General features: G+C 37.1%; 1 protein-coding gene across 1 annotated transcript in view; it reads left to right on the top strand.

Annotated features, from left to right (window-relative positions):
- Positions 1-23,823, top strand: part of macrod2 (mono-ADP ribosylhydrolase 2) — a 606,396-nt gene that overhangs the window by 570,268 nt on the left and 12,305 nt on the right. Inside the window, exons 11-16 of the mRNA XM_016442374.1 lie at positions 6,460-6,495; positions 7,241-7,285; positions 9,053-9,118; positions 12,579-12,674; positions 14,523-14,597; positions 22,863-22,931. Coding sequence (XP_016297860.1) covers positions 6,460-6,495; positions 7,241-7,285; positions 9,053-9,118; positions 12,579-12,674; positions 14,523-14,597; positions 22,863-22,931 — 387 coding nt within the window. The remainder of the gene's footprint in view (positions 1-6,459; positions 6,496-7,240; positions 7,286-9,052; positions 9,119-12,578; positions 12,675-14,522; positions 14,598-22,862; positions 22,932-23,823) is intronic.

The raw sequence follows: 23,823 nt of genomic DNA, 5'->3' as shown, positions 1-23,823 counted from the left end.
CAGTTGTTGATTCTCCACAGTCTGTGGAGAATCAACAACTGGCTGACGATCTGAATGTGTTTTACTGTCGATTTGAAAAGGCCAGACTGACACCCAGCACCCACTCTGATCTACACTTCACACATTCACCTACCCTCCCTGCAACCCCCCTCCCTCCCTCCCCCACCATTCAACCTGCGCCTAAGGTCTGTGTCTACAGAGCAAACAGGTCTGTGGATGATGCAATCAACATGGGACTACATTACATCCTGCAACACCTCGACAGACCTGGGAATTACGCAAGGATCATATTTGTGGACTTCAGTTCGGCTTTCGATACCATCATGCCTGACCTTCTCTCAGACAAACTCACACAGCTCTCTGTGCCCACTTCCATCTGTCAGTGGATCACCAGCTTCCTGACAGACAGGCAGCAGCTAGTGGGGCTGGGCAAACTCACATCCAGGACTATCACGATCAGCATTGGCGCCCCTCAGGGTTGTGTTCTCTCCCCGCTGCTCTTCTCCCTCTACACAAATGACTGCACTTCAAAGGACCCCTCTGTCAAGCTCCTGAAGTTTGCGGACGACACACGATTGGCGTAAAAGTAACACTGCATTTCAGAGAAAGAACATCATACCAACAGTAAAATGTGGTGGTGGTAGTGTGATGGTCTGGGGCTGTTTTGCTGCTTCAGGACCTGGAAGACTTGTTGTGATAAATGGAACCATGAATTCTGCTGTTTACCAAAAATTCCTGAAGGAGAATGTCCGGCCATCTGTTCGTGACCTCAAGCTGAAGCGAACTTGGGTTCTGCAGCAGGACAATGATCCAAAACACACCAGCAATTCCACCTCTGAATGGCTGAAGAAAAACAAAATTAAGACTTTGGAGTGGCCTAGTCAAAGTCCTGACCTGAATCCTATTGAGATGCTGTGGCATGACCTTAAAAAGGCGGTTCGTGCTCGAAAACCCTCCAATGTGGCTGAATTACAACAATTCTGCATAGATGAGTGGACCAAAATTCCTCCACAGCGCTGTAACAGACGCATTGCTAGTTATCGCAAACGCTTGATTGCAGTTGTTGCTGCTAAGGGTGGCCCAACCAGTTATTAGGTTTAGGGGGCAAACACTTTTTCACACAGGGCCATGTAGTTTTGGATTTTGTTTTCCCTTAATAATAAAAACCTTCATTTAAAAACTGCATGTTGTGTTCACTTGTGTTATCTTTTACTAATATTTAAATTTGTTTGATGATCTGAAACATTAAAGTGTGACAAACATGCAAAAAAATAAGAAATCAGGAAGGGGGCCAACACTTTTTCACACCACTGTATGTCTGCACTATCATGTATGTCTGTGCTATGTCTGTACTTTCTTCTGCACTTGTAGCTCCTGTTGTCAAGTCAAATTCCTTGTGTGTGTGAACATACTTGGTAATAAAGCTCTTCTGATTCTGTTTCTGATTCTGAAATAGCTTTTCCATAAGCTGAGGTAAATACTATACATATAAAGAAGGTGCACACACACTGAAAAAAATGGTGTACAATATTCACTCAGAAATTGGTAGTAAATTTCATTACATTTACAAAGAAATGGCAAGTAAGATTTAATTAAACAGGACATTTTAAAGTAGAAAATTGGATCAGTACTTTCTTGTAAAACATTCTCCAGTAATTTTTATTTGCAACCTCAATTTTTTTTTATTGTGCAGTGTCATGTACACAAAAACACAACACCAGCATGGTAACACACGACACTAAAATAATATACAATATACATTCATTTAACAACATATGCAATATGAAACCCTCATGCATGTAACTAATAAGACATTTGAAAATTTTAATTTTACTGTAAGATTACAAAGCATTTTTCATAGCATTTTTACTGTTTTTTTTTTTTACCAGTGTGTTTCCAAACCAAGGAACCAAGTTCACAAGTGTCTCTGCCTCCACAACTTCTTGAATATCTAAAATCTTAATGGGAACCAATCTAGTCACAAACACCCTTGTTTAGAGCCCCGCATTTAACCTTCACAGGACAGCGTAAACATTAAAGCTTTGCTCTGCAGAAGTTGAGCTCAATCAACAGCGTTTGTTACGAGGCAGCGAGGAGCAGAACAAAGTGTGTTAAAGCGGCACAGTCTATGATTTATCCACAGGTGTTAGCCGCAGCCTTCGTCCTCTAGTGCTGTCGCCAACATCAAATGCACTCGCTCTAATGCGGTGTCACTCAGAGAACAAGGTACGGCGGCACATTAAATATGTTTTTGAAATCATGTTTCTGATTCATGGAAAATGAGCTTTGCATGCACATTACCCTTCCGCCAGAGCTTGCAGCCTATTGGATTCCCGCCGGCTGCAACTTTGTTTTTCACGACCAGAGGAAGTTGATATACAGCCGTGGTGGGATATTGCTTTGTATTACACATTCACTACTCTCCCTGAGGGGATGCTCTCTAACTGAGGTGAGAGCAAGAGGGCCTTTTAGACAGCCCGCTAATGACAGAGAAGCATTAGTGCTGTTCTCCCTAAAGCAGCACTTCATACATTCACATGCTCAGGGGACAACTGGCCCCGAAAGCACTGATCTGGAACTCTCTCCGTGTTCCTCAACGGGTTACCTGTGAGGAGCGTAAAGGAAAACAATACCTTATTCCAGATAAGCTCCCACTTGCCTTCCTTGACAGCAAAGGAATGTGCGAATCTCAGAGGGTCCTCTTTTTCTGGAGAAGTCAGTCAGATCGTGAGACAAACAGACAGAAAGGGGCATTAGCTGTGGCTGGCGGGTTTAGTCTGAGTTAGCCCGGCTGCGGCGATCCGTTCAATCCGACCCATCAGCGCCGGGTTGTGGCCTAAGAGAGCCGACGAGATGCTTGGGTGGAGAGACTGGACTTCTTGACAGAGTTCTTGGGGGATAACGTGATTTGTGATGTAATCCACATGAAATCCATACATGGGGGGATCGGTGTGCCGAGAAACGAGAGGGATTGTTCACAGAACTGGAGTGAGCATTTTAGCGCCCCCGGATAGCTTTTCAGATGGCCTGTGGGGTGAGTGTGTGTTTTAGCGTGTGTGCCGTGCAACATTTCAGAGATTAGGAGGTGACAGGTTAGATGGGTGAATCAGGATGCGGAGCGTCAGGTCGAGCTGTTAACTGTGTACTCAGCAGATGTAGAAGGCAGAGGGGGCATGTTTGGAGAGGGAGAGAAAAAGAGAGCAGGTCTGTGTATGGAGGAAAGAAAGAGACATGAGGCATCATATCTATATCGCTAAACTTATGCTCATAATGCCTTTAGTCTTATTTTCCTTTAGTTTAACCTTCTTAATTATGCATTTAAACGTGCTCTCAGTATTATTCCCTTATTTAAAAAAAAAAAGATTTACCCCTAAAGAGATTAATAGCACTTTTGAAAAATGTTTAATATAATATACACTCTTATGAGATAAAGAATCAAGCATATCAGTAGCCTAATTTAAAATCACTACTTGGAGGCTAAATAAATTATTTTATTTTATATGAAATAATATTTTTTCATATATTTTGTATCTAATGTTCGTATTTTCATTTTAATTTCTTTTTACTCTTGCAATTTTGTTATTCATTTTATTTAACTATTTCATATTTTTTTGCTTTATAATGAATGTATTTTAATTTTAATTTATTTTTACCCTTTTGTAATTTTGATTTATAATAATATTTAATAATTTTTTGCAAATTTTTTAATTCCCACAGATTAACTGCTAATGCTTTAGCAAAACTAAAACATCCAGAAAAGTTATTTTTTCCTTTTATTGAAATTAATTGTTGCTTATTTCTTTAATTTTTTTTGTTTTTTTGGGGGTTTTTTTGCATTACTTGATTTTTTATTTTTTTTTTTACCCTGTTTGTACTATTATTAGCACTTTACACATTTCTTATTGCACACACGTTGCAAATGTTTTGGCAATAAATAGTTTTTCGTGCCATTGCAATTCACAAAATAGAAAAAAAATTATATGAACCAAATGTGTTTGACAGAAAGAAAGATAGAATGTGTGTGTGAGGGAAAGATAGAGGCAATGAAATAGAAAACAAAACAAAAGAAGAGGATGGAAAGAAAAACCGAGCAGGCGGGGTCAAGCGACAGGAAGCTTCAATGATTCATTTATACCGAGGGTGGGCAGTTTTACAATTGTATAGATAGTGGCTCAAATGTCTCCAAGTCCACCGTTTTGCACAGCTGGAAACACGGCCGTTAAGCTCCAACCCTGGCAGAGCGAGACACTGAATCAAAAGACTCCGCACTGCGTGAGCTACGTGTAGCCAACACACACACACACACACACACACACACACACACACACAGAAGGTAGATTCTGGGCCGCTGAGCAGCATCTGTTGATTGTGACACTCTCACTCACCTTTCTATGTCATGTCTCATACATTTTTCATGGTGCCGGTTTTCTTCACCATGAACTGTGTTCAGATGGCCTAACTGACAGGAAAGAGAATTCCCCACCGTGTGAAAGGAGGCAGTGCTGCCGTTCGATCCTGTATGATTACGGATCCATAATAATGTGACTGTAAATGTATGGCATTAGAAATATTTTCTAGATAGCTCACAGAAGCGTTTCTGTGTGTATGCAAGCGAGCGTCGTCCTCCTGAACGTGTGTGTTTATTTGTGTGCTGTAGCGTGTCATCTGAACTCTGTTACACTACTGCCATCTGCTGCTAGAACGACTCTCTGTTGGGTCGCTGCATTGAGCTTCACATCCTTATTCAACATTATGGCTTTATAAAATCATAAAATAATAAAACATGACACCAAATGCTTGTTTCCATGGCCTCAAATGTCCTTTCTCTTGCTTCAAAGTTAGTACTTCTGTATGCTAGCTTTATGTCTTTACTCGCCTTAGTTTTTGTTGTTTGGATGTGTAATAAACAAGAAGTCATTTTTGATAGATGTGATTACTCTATACTAGGTTATTTCAATGTTTCTCTCTTTAATAAAACCGCCGGTGCAATTTTAAAATCAAGAAAATAGCTTACTCATATTTTGAAACTTCTAAACCTTCCACCTTTAACTATTTTAACTTTGCGTTCTTTGCTTTTAACTGCTTCTTGTATGAAAGAGGCCATCGTGAAAGTATGCATGACTCAGCTCTCGTCTCTCAGAATAATTTGCTTTTGTCTGCAGGTTATAAACAACATCCTTCACTGGTGTATGTGGTGATTGTATGACCTCACGTTGAAACTGAGATGATTTATCATTTTAGGATTTCAGAATCCAAAAGATTTCTCCCACATAATAATTCATATAGTGAGCAAAACATTGAGCATCAGTCACTGGAGGACTGCCCTCTGTCCTCTAAATGAATAAAAAAGTCACTATATCATAATCTGCTGTTATTGGTTTATCAGTATTGAGGAAGAAGAGGGGTCCAGTGTGTGTAAAGCTGAATTTAATTGACAGCTGCACTAGAGGTAAGGCTAACGACAAAACACAGTACCTTTTATGAAGGTCTGCTGTATCATTTGGCATATTGTGTTTGTTTTTCTTTTTTATTATTTTAAGAGTAGTGGTGAGAAAATAAATTGCTCAGACATTGGAAAATTGCTTCTCACACCAGCTTGTTAAAAAAGCCAATTATGTCAGCAGCGTAATGGCCATTGTCAAGCACAGCGGATTATTTGTGTCAGGGTCTTCATTTTCCAATTCATCCCAAACCCCATCTGGGTTAAAGAGAGAGGGAGTCTGGTAGAGCATCTTGATATCACCAAAGAGGGGAGAGAGGGAGAAGGAGATGTCGAGTTTAGAGGACTAAAGTGACTGAGAGGGACAAAATTAAACCCACCTGGGATAAACGCATTCATGTAAGCCCGTGGGACGCACGGCAGCGGGCTCATGGGAGTTCTGTGTGGGGTTTGCTGAGATGTATTTTGCTGTCCGTTGGGACAGCACTCATTGCAGTCTAGAGATATTGAGAGAGCACAAAATTAGTGCAGCCACGAAACATCCAGTATGCCAGAGCTATTATAAATATTTGATATAAAACATGACCACAGTAGTAGAGCGTTCCTCTAGACAAATGTGTGGACTACTTTATCAAGGATTTTGAGGGAAGATAAATCTGCCAAACAACTTTTTAACATGCCCATCAATGTGCTGGTGTTATGATACTGTTGTAGTGTAGTAACGTGTTTTGTTTTGGGGGTTTGTTTGTTTTCTGGTTTTGATTTGCTTAAACTTTTTTTCTGTTATTTGGTTTGCTTTTTTCTTGTTTTGTTTTGCTTAGATTCTTTCTGGGTTTTGTTTGATTGTTTGTTTGTTTGTTTTTTCATCTTTTTTATTTTGTTTGGTTAGTTTATTTGTGTTTTTTCTCACTTTTTTTGTTGTTTTTGCTTCTGTTTTGTTTTTTGTTTGTAACAGAAGAATTTCAGTAGTATGTTTATTCTTAATACATCTGTGTTTATCTATGACTATCTTTTTTTAGATGAAAAGCAGGATGAAGAAATGATGAGCCAGCAAGGTAGGCGTTTCGTGTATGATTGTTCAAAGCTAAGAGAATTTTGTTTTTCCTGGCATTGACCTTCTCGTACAAAGCCCTGAGACAGAGTCGTTTCCGAGTAGTTATATTTTACAAGCAAGAAGAGCAGGTCTGCAGATTTACTTCAGTGCTTGTCTCTTCTGAAAGACACATCATTAAAATGTTCCTGTGTCTTGTTATCCTAGTATTTAGCTTGTGTTATCGTCTTGTCACCTCAATTTAGGAGCAACAGCAATTTGTCTGTACTTAATGAATTATTTTATCTACTACAACTTAATGATTGGCTTGTTCTCCTTGGAGCAAATTCAACTCCACAACTAGAACCAAACAACATCCTGAGTATAAATGGTTGAAACTTCGCTAACTAAATTTAAAATGGGATTAAATAATCTGTGTGATGTTGTAATATCAAATTTTAATATCAAAATCACACTGCAGTTTCTCATCCTCAGTAAGCCATTAAGAAAAAGACATGTTTGATAATCAAACATCAGCTGGAACCTTTCCTGTTCCTCTTCACAGAGGAGTTTGTGCTTTCATTTCTGCTTGCCAGCAGCAGGAGTGATTAGATAGCAATCATCCTCTCTTCTTTAATATGGGTTTAGCCACTGCAGTCTGATGAAAGGACAAAAAAAAAGATTTTTCTTGCTTGTTTTTTTTTTTTTTTTTTTGGTTTAAGAAGACAAAAAGTCTTGTCATTAAGTGTATTTCTCTTGTGTGATTTCAGAGGAATCTACTGAGGATGTGACAATGCAAAGCCAGGACCCAGAAGGTTTGTCATCATCTAAAAAGTTAAACACTTAAGACACTCGTATTTTAAAATTTGTGAATGGAATTGCATTAGATAGCAAAATATCAAATAATTTTAGGAAATACAGCATGCAAGTCGTTTCACAGAAGTTTCTAAGCTTTTAAGTAATAAAACAAGAGATGCATTATTCAAAATTATTAAATAAAGTATTTGGACACTATCTGGTTCACTTGAAACCTCCAGCACCATTTGTTTGCAAATGGTTCAGTATTTGACATTCATACATATTCATGACATTCATACATATTTAAGTATGACTTAAGTATCTAAAAGTTTACCAATACTTTTTCAGACCAATACATATTTCCTGATTTCTCATAATATCCTGTAGCCGAGAACAACGGGAATCAGAAAACATGCAAAATAGGTCCGTCTTTGCAGTTCAGTATGCATATATCTCACCCAAACACATGGAGTCTACATGCTAGTGAGCAAAAAAATTCACTGGGTCTCTCCACAGTCTTTACGCTTCACATGTCACGCTGTACCCATTCGCTGAAGGATCTGGATTGGCTCTGTTGTCCTTGAACTTGTCTCATTACGGACAGAGAGAGTGGCTGTCAGATACAGTTATTACCGTGACGCTCTTGTGCATGTGTGTGTGTGTTTTGGGGGTGCATCTGTTTAATGAGACACCTCGCTCCAATCCACACGAACATAGACAGACATCAGAACATGTGCATCGACAGACACACACCACTGCACACGCTGAAATGATCGCTTGTACACACACACATACGCTCAGAGGCGCATGGCCCGACTCCCTCTGGGTATTCATGTAGCATGATAGAAACTTTACATTTAAACCCGAGGACAAAACCAGCCTCAGCCTGTCTCTGCTCAGCTAACGTTGAGCTAACACTAAATGTCACTTTGACTGCAGAGCTCTGAATCGCGTTTGCACACTCATAAGCCGCTGTTTTGTTTTGGGTTGGGAGTATCGACTTGGTTACCGAAGTACCAGTGCTTTTTGACATCCTTATCGCCAACTTTTGATTTACTTTTCCCCTTCCAGCTCTGATGGCTGTAGCTATGAGCATTATTAATAGTAGTCTCGCCAAGCAGAGGAGGCAAAGCAAATGTTCTGCTTGGACCGAACCCAAGAGCCAGAGATACTTGCAATTATGTTCCCTGGAGAAAAGCAAAACAGAGAGGTTTTTAAGACCAGGTGAGGTGGAGCTGGAGATTCTGCAGAGACAGAGGCTAAATCTGAATTTACCTGAGTGCCGAGCACCTGCGACGCATGAATCACGAGTGCGAACTGCCACATAAAGATGTATCTGCATTGTTTTTTCATGTTTGTTTGTTCATTCATGTGTTTTTCTATACACACGTACAATTTGTATGTGTGTATATATATAAATAATTAACTATTTATTATGTATTATTATTTCTTCGCATATTAAAAATATGCATGACCATATATCTGTGTGCAAACAGTATAAAATCCTACTAATAAAGAGTTTGTATGAATTCTATCCCCATATACAAACTGTTTTACACACAACCACAGGAGTAAAATTCATACTCTGGCTGAATACATCTCATTTCAGAGGGAAAACATACCAAGCTTGGGAAAAATAAACAATTTCTCTTCAAAATGAATGACACCCATATTGTTGTCTCTGCCTTGGTGTCTGTCATTCTAGGGTGCATGTGGGTCTTTAGTGTGTCCAGATATTTTGTGAGACAAGTGTAATTGTTTTTCTGTCTGTTTGTTTTCCAAAGGCGAGAGTCCTGACGCCGAATCCAAGGACGAGGAGGCCAAACCTCCTGAAAAAGGAGAACCTACAGGTAACAACTGCTCCCATATTTTGCTCTAGTTTTTGATTGTAAATGTAAACATAACTTTGACTCAAGATATTTTGAAAATACAGTACAAAAATACAATTAAAAAATATATATTTTTAAATGTAATGTTTTCCTGTGATGGCAAAGCTGAATTTTTAGCAGCCATTATTTCAGTCACATGATCCTTCAGAAATCATTCTAATATGCTGATTTGGTGGATATCAATATTTGTAACTGTTAACAGCCAGGCTTCTGTATGATAAAATAAACTGAAAATGACAAATAGTCAGTTCATGCAGGAACATATGGTGATACTCCATGATTCTACTGTTCTTGAAGAATTTATAACAACTTGGTTTTCAAATTTGGCTAAACATAGCAGTTTTTTACCCACAACTAGGACTGCACAATATATATACAGTGTATATATATATATATATATAATTCAATGTTATACAATAGAAAAAGTAATAATGTGTAAGGCGAATATTTTTAGTGTATTTAAAAACAGAAAATTACATATCCAGCATTTACTTTTCACAATATGTGCAACATTTTAATAAGTGTGATATATTGCACAGTCCTACCCACAATGTTTGTTACCACCTGTGGTTTTAAAATGAGGTAAATAACATTTTAATATTCAAATAAAACCTGCGCCACTGACAGTAAGTGATTAAACAGTCTTGACATCTTGGGTTTAATATTTGAAACCAGCTTTCCCACACCACAGAAATACATTCACTTAAAAAATTAGCAATGAAGTGAGCAATCTGGGCTCCTCTTGGGATGCAGCGAGATCGAGAGTCCTCGGGCGGCTGTAACGAGTGTGTGTATGTGGGTGATATAAGTCTTACTTTCCTGCAGGACACTACATGAGTCTCGGTATCTGTAAGTGAAGGATGGAGGCCTCCAGGGCTCCATATTGCCCAGGTGGTGCGATATGAGCCTCACACAAACCGCCAAACTACCCCACACACTTCCCACTCCTCCATTGATTATGTGAACGCATGTCTGTGTCCCTCTGAACTGCGACTTCAAACGCTTTCCCTGCAGATGGAGTCAGGGTGGACACGTGTGCATTAAATCCTGTTTTGTGTTTTTCATCTGATGGAGTGTGTATGTGTGTGTAGGCGAGGGCAAAATTGATGTCTTTTGCGGCCTTGTATCCCACTCCAGAGCAGACACAGGTGTTAGCTGGAACCACACAGATGGATACTCTGACTCTACATCCCTTTAAAAGAGAGAGAGAGGGATGAGATAGGGAGAGAGAGAGACCCAAACGCAAATTAAAGGCATTAGGCTGAAACAGCTGCTCCAGTTCACCCTAAAGTGGCAGCTTAATACCGCTCGGTCTTAAGCAATGGGTCGCCTATTTCTTCTCCATTAAAACCATCATTTAGAACTCATCAAGTCAATCTGAGTGATGGTCCACCAATATTCCATCTCACAATATATACAGTTATTAAATCTTATTGCACACTCCTTTCATTTATAGCCATTTTTAGTGAGTCTAGTGATTTGCTGGCTCAAACATCAAATTTGTTGTACATTTGAGTATAAAACGCAAGAAATGCTAAGTTCATGGGGCCTTGAACTGTAATCCTTTGTTTCTTTTTCTTTTTTAAATGTTTCTTTTTTTTTTTTTTTTGACAAGTTGGCTGTTCAAATAAAAAAAAAAATAGTATAATATTATTTTGTTGGCAATTATTTATTTATTTATGGAATGAGGACCGAAGCAGGTGTACATTTATTTATTGTTCAAAAAAATTTTTTTTACCATCAGTGAGATTTAATTTTATTTATTTCTTTATTTATTTATTTATCTATCAAATGTGATAGCTGAGATTTTTTCATCAAAGAATAGTAGAAAACAATATTAAGTAGCACAACTTTATATTCATCAAATAAACCTAAAAACAAGTATTTTGGTTTCCTCAAAAAATATTAAGCAGCACAATTGTTTTCAACTTTCCTAATAATTTGGAATGTTTCTTCAGCAGAAAACAACCATATAAAAATGAATTCTGAAGGATCACGTGACACTGAAGACTGGGGTAATGATGCTGAAGATTCAGCTTCGCCATCACAGTAATAATCTACATTTTAAAATATATTTAAATAGAAAACAGTTATAATATACTTTATAATATTATTCTTGAGCCAGCCTTGGTAGCATAAGAATCTTCAAAAATATTACAATATCTTACAGACCTCAAACTTTTGAACAGTCTTCTGAGTCATAAAAAGCATGATCTCTTATTGGTGTACAAACAAAGAGCTTAACAAAACAAACCATTCAGAAGAAATATATATTAAAAAGAAAGAGAAAAATAACAGTAAAAACCATAAAATGCCACAGTTTTATTTTTGCAACCTAAGAACATAAGAACACTTTTCATCATGGTAAAATCACTGTAACAGTCTCTCTCACTGCTTATTGCTTTTGTGTTAAATGGACTGCTGAACGCAGAGCATTTTTGGCTCTCATACTCTATTTGTTAAATGAAAATGGAAACCGTGTCCACAGGACAGAGGAAGATGCACCATTTATAATAACAAGCACATTTTTCACATTTTACATGTTTCTTCATCAATCCTACTTAATGCAGTCCTGCCCACTAAAATCCAACTACAGCCCACTAAAACGACAGTTAAAATTCACTGAAGGCTGAGCAATGTAAATTCTGGCAAGTTTCTAATCAACTTCAAATAAATCTTTATCAATTTCAACAAGTTCCACAAATGTCAACAAGCTAGCCAAACTGGTTTGATTCCCCACACAATCCACATGTAAGACAGCAGCTGTAATGCAAGACTTAATCATCATTGCTTAAGTAACTCACACACAGACAGAGATCATAGACTCACATTCTCATGTTCATACCCAGAGGGCACCTGAAAGGACATGACTAATCAGAGGCTTAAGCTATGATCAGTGCCATACATACAAACCTCACACACTCAGACACACACACAGAAGAACATCTGCTGCATCCAGTTGAGTACCAGAGAAAGGGTCTCCGTCTCCCAGATGCTAAAAGTTTTTCCAGCCGTCCCTGATCAATTAAACGCCTACAGCAATTTCTTCAATGAGAGAGAGAGTAAAGGACTGAAAATTTGCATTCAGTTTCCACATTTACTTGTTTTCTCACTGTAAAGATGTCAACCAAATCTTAAACTCTTAAACTTGTGTGACGGTAGCATGCTAATAGCAGAAATCCAGCAAATATATTTAATAAAACATGATTATTCTGCTTCTGACAGTATGTGTTCAACTAGAAGTAGGACATACTGAGTTTGTTAGTATTAACCCATGATACATAGAGAACTCAATCTGTGATATTGTTCAAAGCATAAGATATTTCTTTCGTTATGGAATGTTTTCTTTTTAACTGATATTGACATTTCTGCATATATCTCCCAGATGCCTGTTATTTATGTGTGTCTCTTTGGGTTTTAGTGGAGGCGAGTCCAACAGCAAAGAAGAAAGTTGAACAGGAGAGCGAAAAAGAGACTTGGAAGAAAGAAGGCAAGGGAGAAGACCCACAAGTTGCAGGTGAGATTTACACATCATTCACACACTGTTTTTTCCCACAGGATGTAGAAAAACATGTCAATACACACAGATCACAGAAAATAAGAGCTTAGATTTACAGGATAAAAAAAGACACATAAAACAATGTTAAACGTGATGTGTATATTTTATCCAGCTTAGTAGCAGGAGATAATTTAAGCCTTTTAATAGCTCCTTTTCTTTCAACAAGTGTAAACACTTACTTAAAAGTTGATAATCTAAATATCTATATATAATAATTAGCATGACTGGTATAATCTGATAGTTGTGCATCTTAATACTGGCTCTAACATTGTATCTATCACACTTCTACCGCATTGCTTAAGGTTTTTATATTGTGGATCTGATTATTCCTCTCACTGATAAGGGCAGTAATGATATATAGATAGTTAGACAGTAAAGTTTATCTAAATTCGCTGAAAGTTTAATCAGATGTGAAAAGTTTTCTGGCATGTGTGACTTGATAACTATAACAACACTGATCAAAGGAGAGCTGAGGAGCTGTTATATGAAATTAATTCATAATGACAAAAGTCTTTCACTGAAAGTGAGATGTGTTCACTTTTTGAGAAATTATGTTTATGAGAACGGCCTAAAATGCATTTTCACACTTAAGCCATTAAAAATGAACATCATTAGACACAAAATATTAAATCTTGTGGCATTTGCAAACAAATGATTAACCTTCTCTCAGATTTCTTTTTCATGTTCTTTAACCAGCTGGTTCTTAGTGGATGCACATTTTCCAGTCTGAAAACAAACAAAACAAGAAATTGTCCAATACTTTGTATTTCAGTTTTGAATAGTATATGTGTTTGATGTGATATATTACTATTTATTGTAATTGCGTTCATAATGGCATTCAGCAACTCTCTAAAGTCATTATAGGTTTCCTGCAGGAATTGACCGCTTGGAAGCCTCTATTCCTTTTATCAAGATGTGAAAGCCAGTTTTTTCCCTCTCAAAAAAAGCATTTTGTTTTTTGATTGTGTATTGATTGATTGTTTTCTGTGCGTGCTGAAATAGAACATTTTTGAAAAGCCTCTGTGCAGAAATTGGAAGCATCTCCAGAGTCCGTCGTGATGGCTGGTTTGCAGCTTGGATGCCAAGGAGTTTTCTAATCTCTCAGTTTGTCATGAAAATCCTCTTAGTAAAGCCATTACAGGTTTTCAAATCTGGCATTGTGTGTGTTTAACCATTTTTTACAAAACTCGCCAAACATACAAAGCGCTGACGTCTTAATACGAGCCTGCTATCTGTGACCGCACAGCCTTGTTAAACGCAGACAACTTAAAAACTGAAAACAAAAACACAGCATTGTGTTTTCTCACAGGCATATGCTGTCAAAAAGCTGTCAGCCGTTTGAGGCAGTATGAGAGGGCAGAAGAAACAGCTGTCGTGTTTTTAATCTTCTAAGTTTCATACAGGAGATCCAGTAGTCTAATGCACTTCTCCTGCATTTGGAAGATAGTAAATACGTTGTGTGTGTGTGTGCGCGCGGCACCTTAGGCAACAGATGAGCATCATCAAGGCCCGCTCTCTCCTTTTGCCATTTCCTTGATCGATTACTCAGCTCAGATGAGGCTGTCCTCCCCTCACTCTCGAAGGCAGGGCTTCAAATTTGTCTCGGAGCCCCATTATTAAAAATGATAACTGTAATCTCACCGGCTGCCGGATCTGAATGAGGAAATAAAGGGACGGTAATTCTGAACTGGATGAATTATGAATGGAGCTTTTTGAGAAGTGAGCAAATCGGAAAGGACAATGTTATTGGATTAGTATTGTTGTTTTTTTATCCGTTAATATGTTAATCTGTCTCGTTCTGTCAAGGGGAAGAGAAAGGGGGTAGCCCAGAAAAGAAGATGCAGACAGGCCAGCCTGATGAAGCGGGAAAACAGATGGAAGGTAAGACTAGTATGATTACTTAATTAAAGAAAAAGAGAGATGTACATGGCACATTCCACGTATGCTTTGGTGTCCAATTTCTTTCGTTAAAAGGATGCCCAAAAATCTGATATAGTTTATACTTATTTTGTTCTTCTGTGTGAAGATATTTCTGAAGAATGTTGATTTTGGTTCCCACTGTATGGACAAAAAAAAAAGTTAATATGAGAAGAAACTGTTTGGTACCAACATTCTTCAAAATATCTTCTCTCAAATAGAGGTTTGAAATGACATGAGTGTGTGTAAATCATGACAATTTTCATTTTGGGGTTGGCTAATTTTTAAAGGCTTTAGAAGATAATTAAATATTTTATTCTATTTATTATTTATAGCTTACATAGTAGTTTATCAAATATGTATATTCGAAGTGTATTAGTAAACTGTAAACCTGTTACCTGTAAACTAATATTTGGCCCAAACTAGAGCAAGACAGCTTGATGTAAGCTGAATTTGCAAACCTTTTACCCATTCTACCTTTTTTTTTTTACTTAATTATATTTTTAATTCATTAATTTTTATTATATATATTATATGTTTTTTTATTTGTATTGTATTTGTTAATTATTATTCATTTATTATATTATATATAACATTAATAATATATATTAATATAAATATTAACTATATAATTTAATACTAAAATATGATACTTCCCTCTCTTCGTATTATTATTATTCAATTCTTGGATTTGTATTTTACATTTATTTATTTCAAAAAATAATAAAACATGGTATTTTGTATATTTTTGTATAAAAAAAATTATAGAAAATGCATGGAAGATAAAACCTGTTTTCTAAAGGTTAAGCATTTCTTTCACTGACCATTTGAAAAAGAAAAAAAAACTGCATCCCTATTTATACCCTATTTATGGTAAGTGAAAGTGCCACATTAAGTCTTCATATAAAGCAAGGTCGCACATAACCAGACACACATACAATAATATAGATACACAGAGGCATGTCTGGAACGTGTTCGCGCATTCATTCAATTATGCCCACTATTTGTGTACACAAAACTTGATTAAAGTGTTATGTACACAGATAATGGATAACGATTCCCATTTAGACACAAGCGACAGACTAATACACACACACACACACACACACACACACACACACACACACACACAAACGTGGCAGTACCAGATGTTAAACACGGAGAAGGTGAGATCGATACAACATATTTAAGAAGGCAAAGCCAAGCTCAACACCTCACCATACGGTGCTTTTAACAAAAACACGCTCATGTTCACACACAAACAGCCTTCCATAACACCTCAGCCGAGTGTTTCTGAACGCTGTTGGCACGTGGTCATTAGGGCACTGCTGCCAATTTTAAGCAGGTGTGTCGGCTTGTGTAACTTATAAAAGTCTAATGGTTCTGCATGTGTTAGCATGGGATTGACTTCTGAATAAAAGCATCTGATTCTGCTAAATGACTGACTTACATGGAAGCAAGTAACACAAATAAGGAGCCCTCAGCTCGAGAGGCTTGTTTCGAAAGTCTACATCAATATTAAAAACATCAAATTGTTTGCTCAGTAAAGTGCCTAGGCTTGTTTACTTTTTGAAATTGTGCTCAAAGTGGATCTCACGTTCGACTTGTTCACAGGCTTTTCCCCTCGACCGGCCCTGTACGGTTGACTCGATAAGATTCATAAATTAAACAAAGTTCTCTTAGCCTGAAGGTACCTATGAATAAGTCTGGCTTTGCTAATGGAGGCCGTTTTTTCGGCCATGGAGTATTGCGGTTCCTGCGGTGGGAGTCGATATCGCCTCTTCGCCTGCATGCAGGTGAGATTTACTGCGATGGCTGCTGAGCCTCAGTGGCTCTGAATCCAATCAGAGTTTCTCTCCTCATCTCTCACTGTCTGACTGATGAAGGTGGGCTTTTTCACTCTGTCGCACCAACCGAGGTTCAGCCTGTTTCTGCATGTCGTTTTTTGATTGCAAACCGCAAGACTTATTTTGCCTGATTAAATCTGATGTTGCAATGGTAAAGTAAATCGACCGCAGACTACTTCAAATGATGGTTGGAGAACAGGTGGATCTTTATTTCGGTGTAAGATATCTTAAGAAAAGTGTTGTTTTTGGAAAGCTTAAGGATCCCTTGTGCTGGGTGATTGAGAGTTTGTGTGTGTGTCTAACTGTAAGGTTAGAAATACGCTCTAAGTACACAAACATGACGTGCTGATGTATCTAACGCTTGATGAAGAGGATGCAAATTGTGACTTTGCTGCACGTTAAACAAACATTTTTTTTTTCAAATTTGATATAATATCGGTCATCAATTATGCTCTGTTTGTAGGGCTTGAAAAATGGACTAAAATTGTAGTATTATTGTTGTTATTAAATTAAAAATAACTAAGTACATACAAAATAAATATATTGCTTTTGTAATATTTCACTGTAAAATAAATATATTACATATATTTATAGAAATATTTCGTAATTAGTAATGTTAGTAATAGTATTATTATTTTACATTTAAAACTGTAAAATTACAGTGTTATTTATGGATTTATTTTTATTTTGATGGAAAACCACAGGGAGCCTTTAAAGGTTGTCTTTTGTTGATAAACACTTCTCATTTCTCACACTATTTCCCTTTTATAATACTGTAAAGCTGCTTTGACACTTTGATCTGCATTGTAAAAAGTGCTATATAAATGACGGTGACTTGACTTGACATTATCAAATTGCAAAATCATTGCAAACTTTGCAATTTGATAAACCATATTGTGATTTTGGTTATATTGATTAATTGTGCATCCTTATAACATAATACAGTATATGTAATATGTACACAACAAATCTCTTTGTTGATTATAATGAGAGCATTCTAGAGCATCTCACTTGTGTATATTGTATAGTTACATCACGTACTAAAGATATTTTTGAGTGTTAAGTGATGTTTCTTAAGCACTAATTTTAGTGTCACCAGTAAACAAAACTGAAATATAATTAATTCCACATAGTACAACTAATGCTGTAATCAGCACTTTAAGGACACTTTGTAGTGATTATTCAGGCCTTATATATTGTGTGTTTGGTTTCTGTTTGTATCTGGAAATCCTCCTTATTTTTGGTAGTCCATTGGTCATTGGCTGCATGGGTTTACACTTGATAGTTATCTTCACATGTCTGTTACATTAAACTGGGTGTGTTATTATTTATGGGGCTAACATTTGACAGTTTGAAGCAGTTTCAAGTTTTCGCAAGTTACTTTTCTATTGTGCTAGAGCAGAACTCGAGCTTCTGTAGCTAGAAACATTTGCTTGCACATGCTTACATGGCGTAAAGTTGGTTTCAGGTCTTAGAATTATTAAAGCCAATGTTGTGTGAGGAAAAACTTGAGAGAAGACAAAATTGAAAGGGAGGCAGAACACACACTTTCGCTCCCATTGTCTTTTGTTCTCAAGCACAGTGGGCAATCAGTGTTTCTCAGCGAGAAGAAGACGGCTCAGAGTTTTCATTTTGGACATTTTTTTATTTTTATTTGTTCTTTTACTCTCTCCAATCCTTTGTTTTCTGTCTGATGTCATGGTGAGGCTAAAATGGAGCAGTTTGCCAGCTTAACTCTTGGATAGCAGTCAATATTCATCATTTCCTGTCTTCCATCCACCGTAGTGAAATCACACGTCACCCATTCTCATAGCCATTCTTTTGCCCCTCCGATAAGAATTTATATTCACTCAGGAAATCATCAAAAGAAATCATTGTTTATTTAAGGGCTATGCTCACTTATTTATTTGTTTACTTCTTGAAGCTACACCCGCAGGATTCTCCATGTAACGTTGCCCGGATTTGGATCTCCTGGGTTTTTGTTTCTTGTGTATTAACTATTGATTGCGGCCAAGTTTTCAAGACTGCGATAGTGATGGCATCCTAGTCACTCGCAGCCTCCTGGAGAATGTGGCCCTGAGGCAGAAACCCAACAGTATCCGCTGTGGCCATCTGTTGCTTGTGTTGAAGCCCTGCACATTTCTAGCTTCTCAGTTCAGTGAAACCCACCCAACGACAAAGGGAGCTGCATTTGCCAACTGCTAATATTTAGTCATCATTAGACACCATTTTGTCTTTTTTTGTTTATCATTGACATAATTTGATTTGTTGGCTTATTCTCAATTTCCCTCAGTTTTTCCCCATCGTTGAGGAGTAGCTAGGCTATTTTTATTTTTCAATAGCATGACAAAGCTGTTTTTTTGTTTTTTTTTTAAGTGTAGCTTTTCCAGTAATGACCTGATTTTTCCACTGAGAGGCAGTGTAGTGTGACTAAGCATTGCATTTTTGTTACATTCTTTTGCAGGTCTGATTCATTCTAGTGAATCTGTTAATTCAAACAGTTCATGCAAATGAATTCATTTTAAAAAAAATATTTCTCTTTTTATAAATTAAAATATTGGGTTATATGCAACTGTTTTTGACTGACTTGTGAATTAAAGTGTATTCATTTTTTATTTTATTTTATATTTAGCTTGAATTTATCTGTTCATTTATTGCTGTCACACTAATTTAAATTGTTCCTTCATTCAAAAACCCCTTATTGTTTTTGTGCCAGTTGTAACTAAATATATCTAAAAAGATTGTTCCCTAATGTAGCTTTAATGCAATTATTTATTTAGGAGATGCTTTTATGCAAAGTGACCTATTGTGGAGCATCGCAAGCAGTTTCTCATAAAAGTCAATAATATTTGCAGTTTACAATGCCAGATTTCAAGTATAAGCTAGTTTAGCACACAAGCTAGAGCACAAGTGCAATTCATAAAAGTAGAGAAGAAAAAATGTATTTCATTTGTTTCTTTGTAAACTTAGTAATTATTTAATTGATAGTAATGCATTTATAATAATTTATTATATATAATTTATTTTTATTTTTTATTTATAATTAGGAGTTATTATAGTGCTTGTGGAAGTTATATGTGACCCTGGAGCACAAAAGCAGTCTTAAGTCGCTGGGGTATATTTGTAGCAATAGCCAAAAAATACATTGTATGGGTCAAAATTATAGATTTTTCTTTTAAGCCAAAAATCATTAGGATATTAAGTAAAGATCATGTTCCATGAAGATATTTTGTAAATTTCCTATGGTAAATATATCAAAACTTAATTTTTGATTAGTAATATGCATTGCTAAGAACTTCATTTGGACAACTTTAAAGGCGATTTTCTCAATATTTTGATTTTTTTGCACCCTCAGATTCCAGATTTTCAAATAGTTGTATCTCGACCTAATACTGCCCTATCCTAACAAAAAATATAGCATGATTGTGTAGAAAATAATAAGTTGTTTGTAACATGGAAAGTTATAGTTTCAAAGCACTAACAGTACTTTCCCAACTGTCATATTTCTGTTGCGTGAAATGGGAAACTTTGACCACTCAAGGTGTCTGTTTTTAGTAGAATCACTTGAGCGAGGTCACACTTCTTCTCTCCATTGTGACTCTCCTCTCGATGGACCCCTGTTGGGTAGCTCCTCTGATCCGCCATCCATAGAGGATTTACATGGTGGAGAGACAGGTGGAGGCAACAGCCTTTTTAATTGGCTGTTTAAATGTGACTCTCTGTTCTGTTTGTGTGCCAGGGGAGATTGTGGATGTGAAGGCAAAGCTCAGAGAGCTTCTGTCAGCCTGTGGCTAGGGCTTATCACAGCACAATTAGCTATTGCCCTGGGCTCGTATATTGCAGCGGTCCTTGAAATAGGCATTAGCCAAATTTCCTGCATAAATGCAAATATTCTAGTGCTGTGTCTACATCCTGCCCCAAAACTGTCCTAGCACTTTGCTTTGGAGCAGGACAGATTAAATAACACAAAGACAAGAACAACATGCACAGTACTTTAAAGGGATAGTTCACCCAAAAATGAAAATTCTGTCATTAATTACTCACCCTCATGTCGTTCCAAACCCATAAGACCTTTGTCCTCTTCGGAACACAAATTAAGATATTTTTTGATGAAATCCAAGAGCTTTCTGACCCTGCATAGACAGCGAAGCAACTGACATTTTCAAGGCCCAGAAAGGTAGTAAGGACACTGTTAAAATAGTCCATGTGACGTCAGTGGTTCAGCTATTTGACTATTTTAATGATATGCTCTCTACCTTTCTGGGCTTTGAACGTGATGTCCACTGCGGTCTATGTAGGGTCAGAAAGCTCTCGGATTTCATTAAAAATATCTTAATGTGTTTTGAAGATGAACAATACGGGTTTGGAACCACATGAGGGTGAGTAATTAATGACAGAATTTTCATTTTTGGGTGAACTATCCCTTTAATGTGTTTTGTACATCTAGGTTAGCTCATACAATTGTAGCCTCTCTGGAGCTGTGGCTTAGTGGTTAGTTGTGGTTCTCATATAAGAGAAGAAGGTTCAAATCCAGTCCCTCAAAAATTATTTTTTTTCATTTTTTAAGTTTTTGTTTTAGTCATACAGTATTTTTTGTTATTTGATGAAAATACCTCATTGCCATGTTCATTAATTGTTAGTAGTATTATAACTGTTGTTGTTGTTGTTAATAATAATAATAACAATAATAATAATAGTAATAATCTTGTTTGAATTTGTGTAATTTTTTTTAGTTGGCGAGGGTGCAAAAAAATTAAAATTTAAATAGACAGACAGATAGGCAGATAGATGGATGGATGGATGGATGGATGGATGGATGGATGGATAGGTAGATAGATAGATAGATAGATAGATAGATAGATAGATAGATAGATAGATAGATAGATAGATAGATAGATATGGAGTATTTTGGAAGGATGGAATGATTTTGGAGTGTTTCTGTTGGAAGTATTGCCCATTCATCCAGTAGGGCATTTGTGAGTTCAGGCACTGATGTTGGACGAGAAGGCCTGGCTCCATTCCTCCATTCCACTTCATCCCAAAGGTGTTTGATGGGGTTGAGGTCAGGACTCTGTGCGGGCCTGTCAAGTTCTTCCACACCAAACTCATCCAACCATGTCTTTATAGACCTTGCTTTGCACCCTGGGGCACAGTCATGCTGGAATAGAAAAAGGCCTTCCCCAAACTGTTTCTACAAAGTTGGAAGCCTAGCATTTTACAAAATGTTTTGGTATTAGGCATTAAGCATGAAGCATTAAGATATCCCTTCACTGTAAGTAAGGGGCCTTGAAAACCAACCCAATACCATTATCCCTCCTCCGTTGAAATTTACAGGAAGGTAACATTCTCCTAGTATCCGCCAAACCCATCCGACTGCCAAACAGAAAAGCATGATTCGTCACTCTGTAAAACATGTTTCCACTGCTCCAGAGTCCAGTGGTGGTATGCTTTATACCACTCAGTCCATATATATATATATATATATAGAGAGAGAGAAATAAGTATCAACATTTAACAAAAAAATCGGATCTTCTGGTATATGGAACACACAATTGTTAATGCTAAATCCATTTGTTGTCCATGTTAAACTTTTGTTAGAGGACAGGCTTGATGGAAACCAAGCCATATAACCGCTTTCAGGCAGAGGTTCCACCATTGTATGAATTCACACATAAATATGACCCTCACAAACCCTCTTCAGCCACCACAACCATCTGCTGATGGACCCTGGACTTCAAACACACCTGATACGGCTGTTATTTATGCCCCGGCAGAGCACCCAGAATGCATTGTGTGTGCTCTCCATTATGTAGTCACCTATGGCCCACAACCCTGTTAGCATCAAAGCAGGGAGAATGCAGGAGAAGAGGAGTCCTGCTCAAATAAGCCGGAAGGAGCACGGCTCTCACACTGTGGCTTTGAAGATCTTCTTTTGATCAGAGTACTCGTCCCTCCCACAGCTCTCCAGACGGGGGGGTCAGGGGAGTGTGCGAGGAATATGGAGGCAGGATAAATCACAACGAATGTGAAGAGTGCTGAGGCACAGGATGCAGAGCTTATATTTGATAATGGCAGTTTTGTTTTGCTTATGCCTATTCATTTTGTCTCTCACACACACCTCTCTCCTTGCAAAGGTGCACAAAATCCATTAAAAAGGCACATAGAATTTAGGTGCTTTAATGCATATTAAACAAAAGAAAAAAGAGAGAGAAGAAAAACCATGGACAGTTTGGAAGGAACAGCAAACTATGTGACATACACACTTTAAAACTAGAGCTGTGTATAGTGTTGCTTCTTTGGAAGCTCTTTTAACCTCTTTTCTGTTTTAATGGCCATCATGTTCAGAATATTCTCTCTGTTTCTCCTCTCTCTGTGTTAATAGAGTCAACAAAGAGTGCAGACACCGGGGCGGACACCAGTCAGGGGCCCGAGGTTCCCATGGAGGTTCTGGGTATGTGTTAAATCAATTTTCCCAAATATTTTTTTTTTTGTGTAATATATCTCAAGGTCACATCATTAAGGCTCAACACATAATTTTTACAATAATGAGAAGAACAGTGCACTAATGTGGTGCATGCTAGCAGCGAAAACATATTTTATGTAAGATTAAGTATATAATGTACACTGCCTTTTAAAAGTTTGAGATTAGTAAGTTGTTGTTTTTTTTTTTTTTAGAAATAAATGCTGTTATTCAGTAAGAATGTGTTAAAGTGATCAAAAGTGACACTAAAGACACATTCCCTAGTAAAAAGTAATATATTTAAAAATACATTTATGTCATACTAAGTATAGTTCAAATTTATTAACTTGTTTTTCTGACATATCGCTCAAGACTTACGGATATAAAAATTATAATTCAACTTTATTTGGAGTACTGCTTGTGCACAATGCACATTTCTATGGAAGCCCATTTCCGCCACTGAATAAAAATTAAAAGAGGTAATTGCGACTTTTTATCTCACAATTCTGACTTTTTTTCTCAGAATTGCGTGATACAAACTCGCAATTCTTACTTTTTTTCTCAGAACTGTGTGGTATAAACTCGCAATTCTGACTTTTTTTCTCAGAACTGCGTGGTATAAACTCGCAATTGCGAGTTATAAAGTGAGAATTGTGAGATATAAACTCACAATTCTGAGAACATATCAGTTTTTTTCCCCCCCTCAAAATTGGACTTTAACTCGCAATTGCGAGTTTATATCACGCAATTCTGACTTTATAACTCGCAATTGCGAGTTTATATCTCACAATTCTGTGAAAAAAAGTCGCAATTAACGTGACCTTTTTTACAGTTTTTAAGAGAACGTCAGAATTGCGTGATATAAACTCGCAATTGCGAGTTA

This window comes from Sinocyclocheilus anshuiensis, unplaced genomic scaffold, assembly GCF_001515605.1.
Source record: "Sinocyclocheilus anshuiensis isolate Anshui unplaced genomic scaffold, SAMN03320099.WGS_v1.1 scaffold487, whole genome shotgun sequence".
NCBI lineage: Eukaryota > Metazoa > Chordata > Actinopteri > Cypriniformes > Cyprinidae > Sinocyclocheilus > Sinocyclocheilus anshuiensis.
Note: the sequence above shows the minus strand (reverse complement) of the source record. Positions and strands in the feature narration are given on the sequence as shown.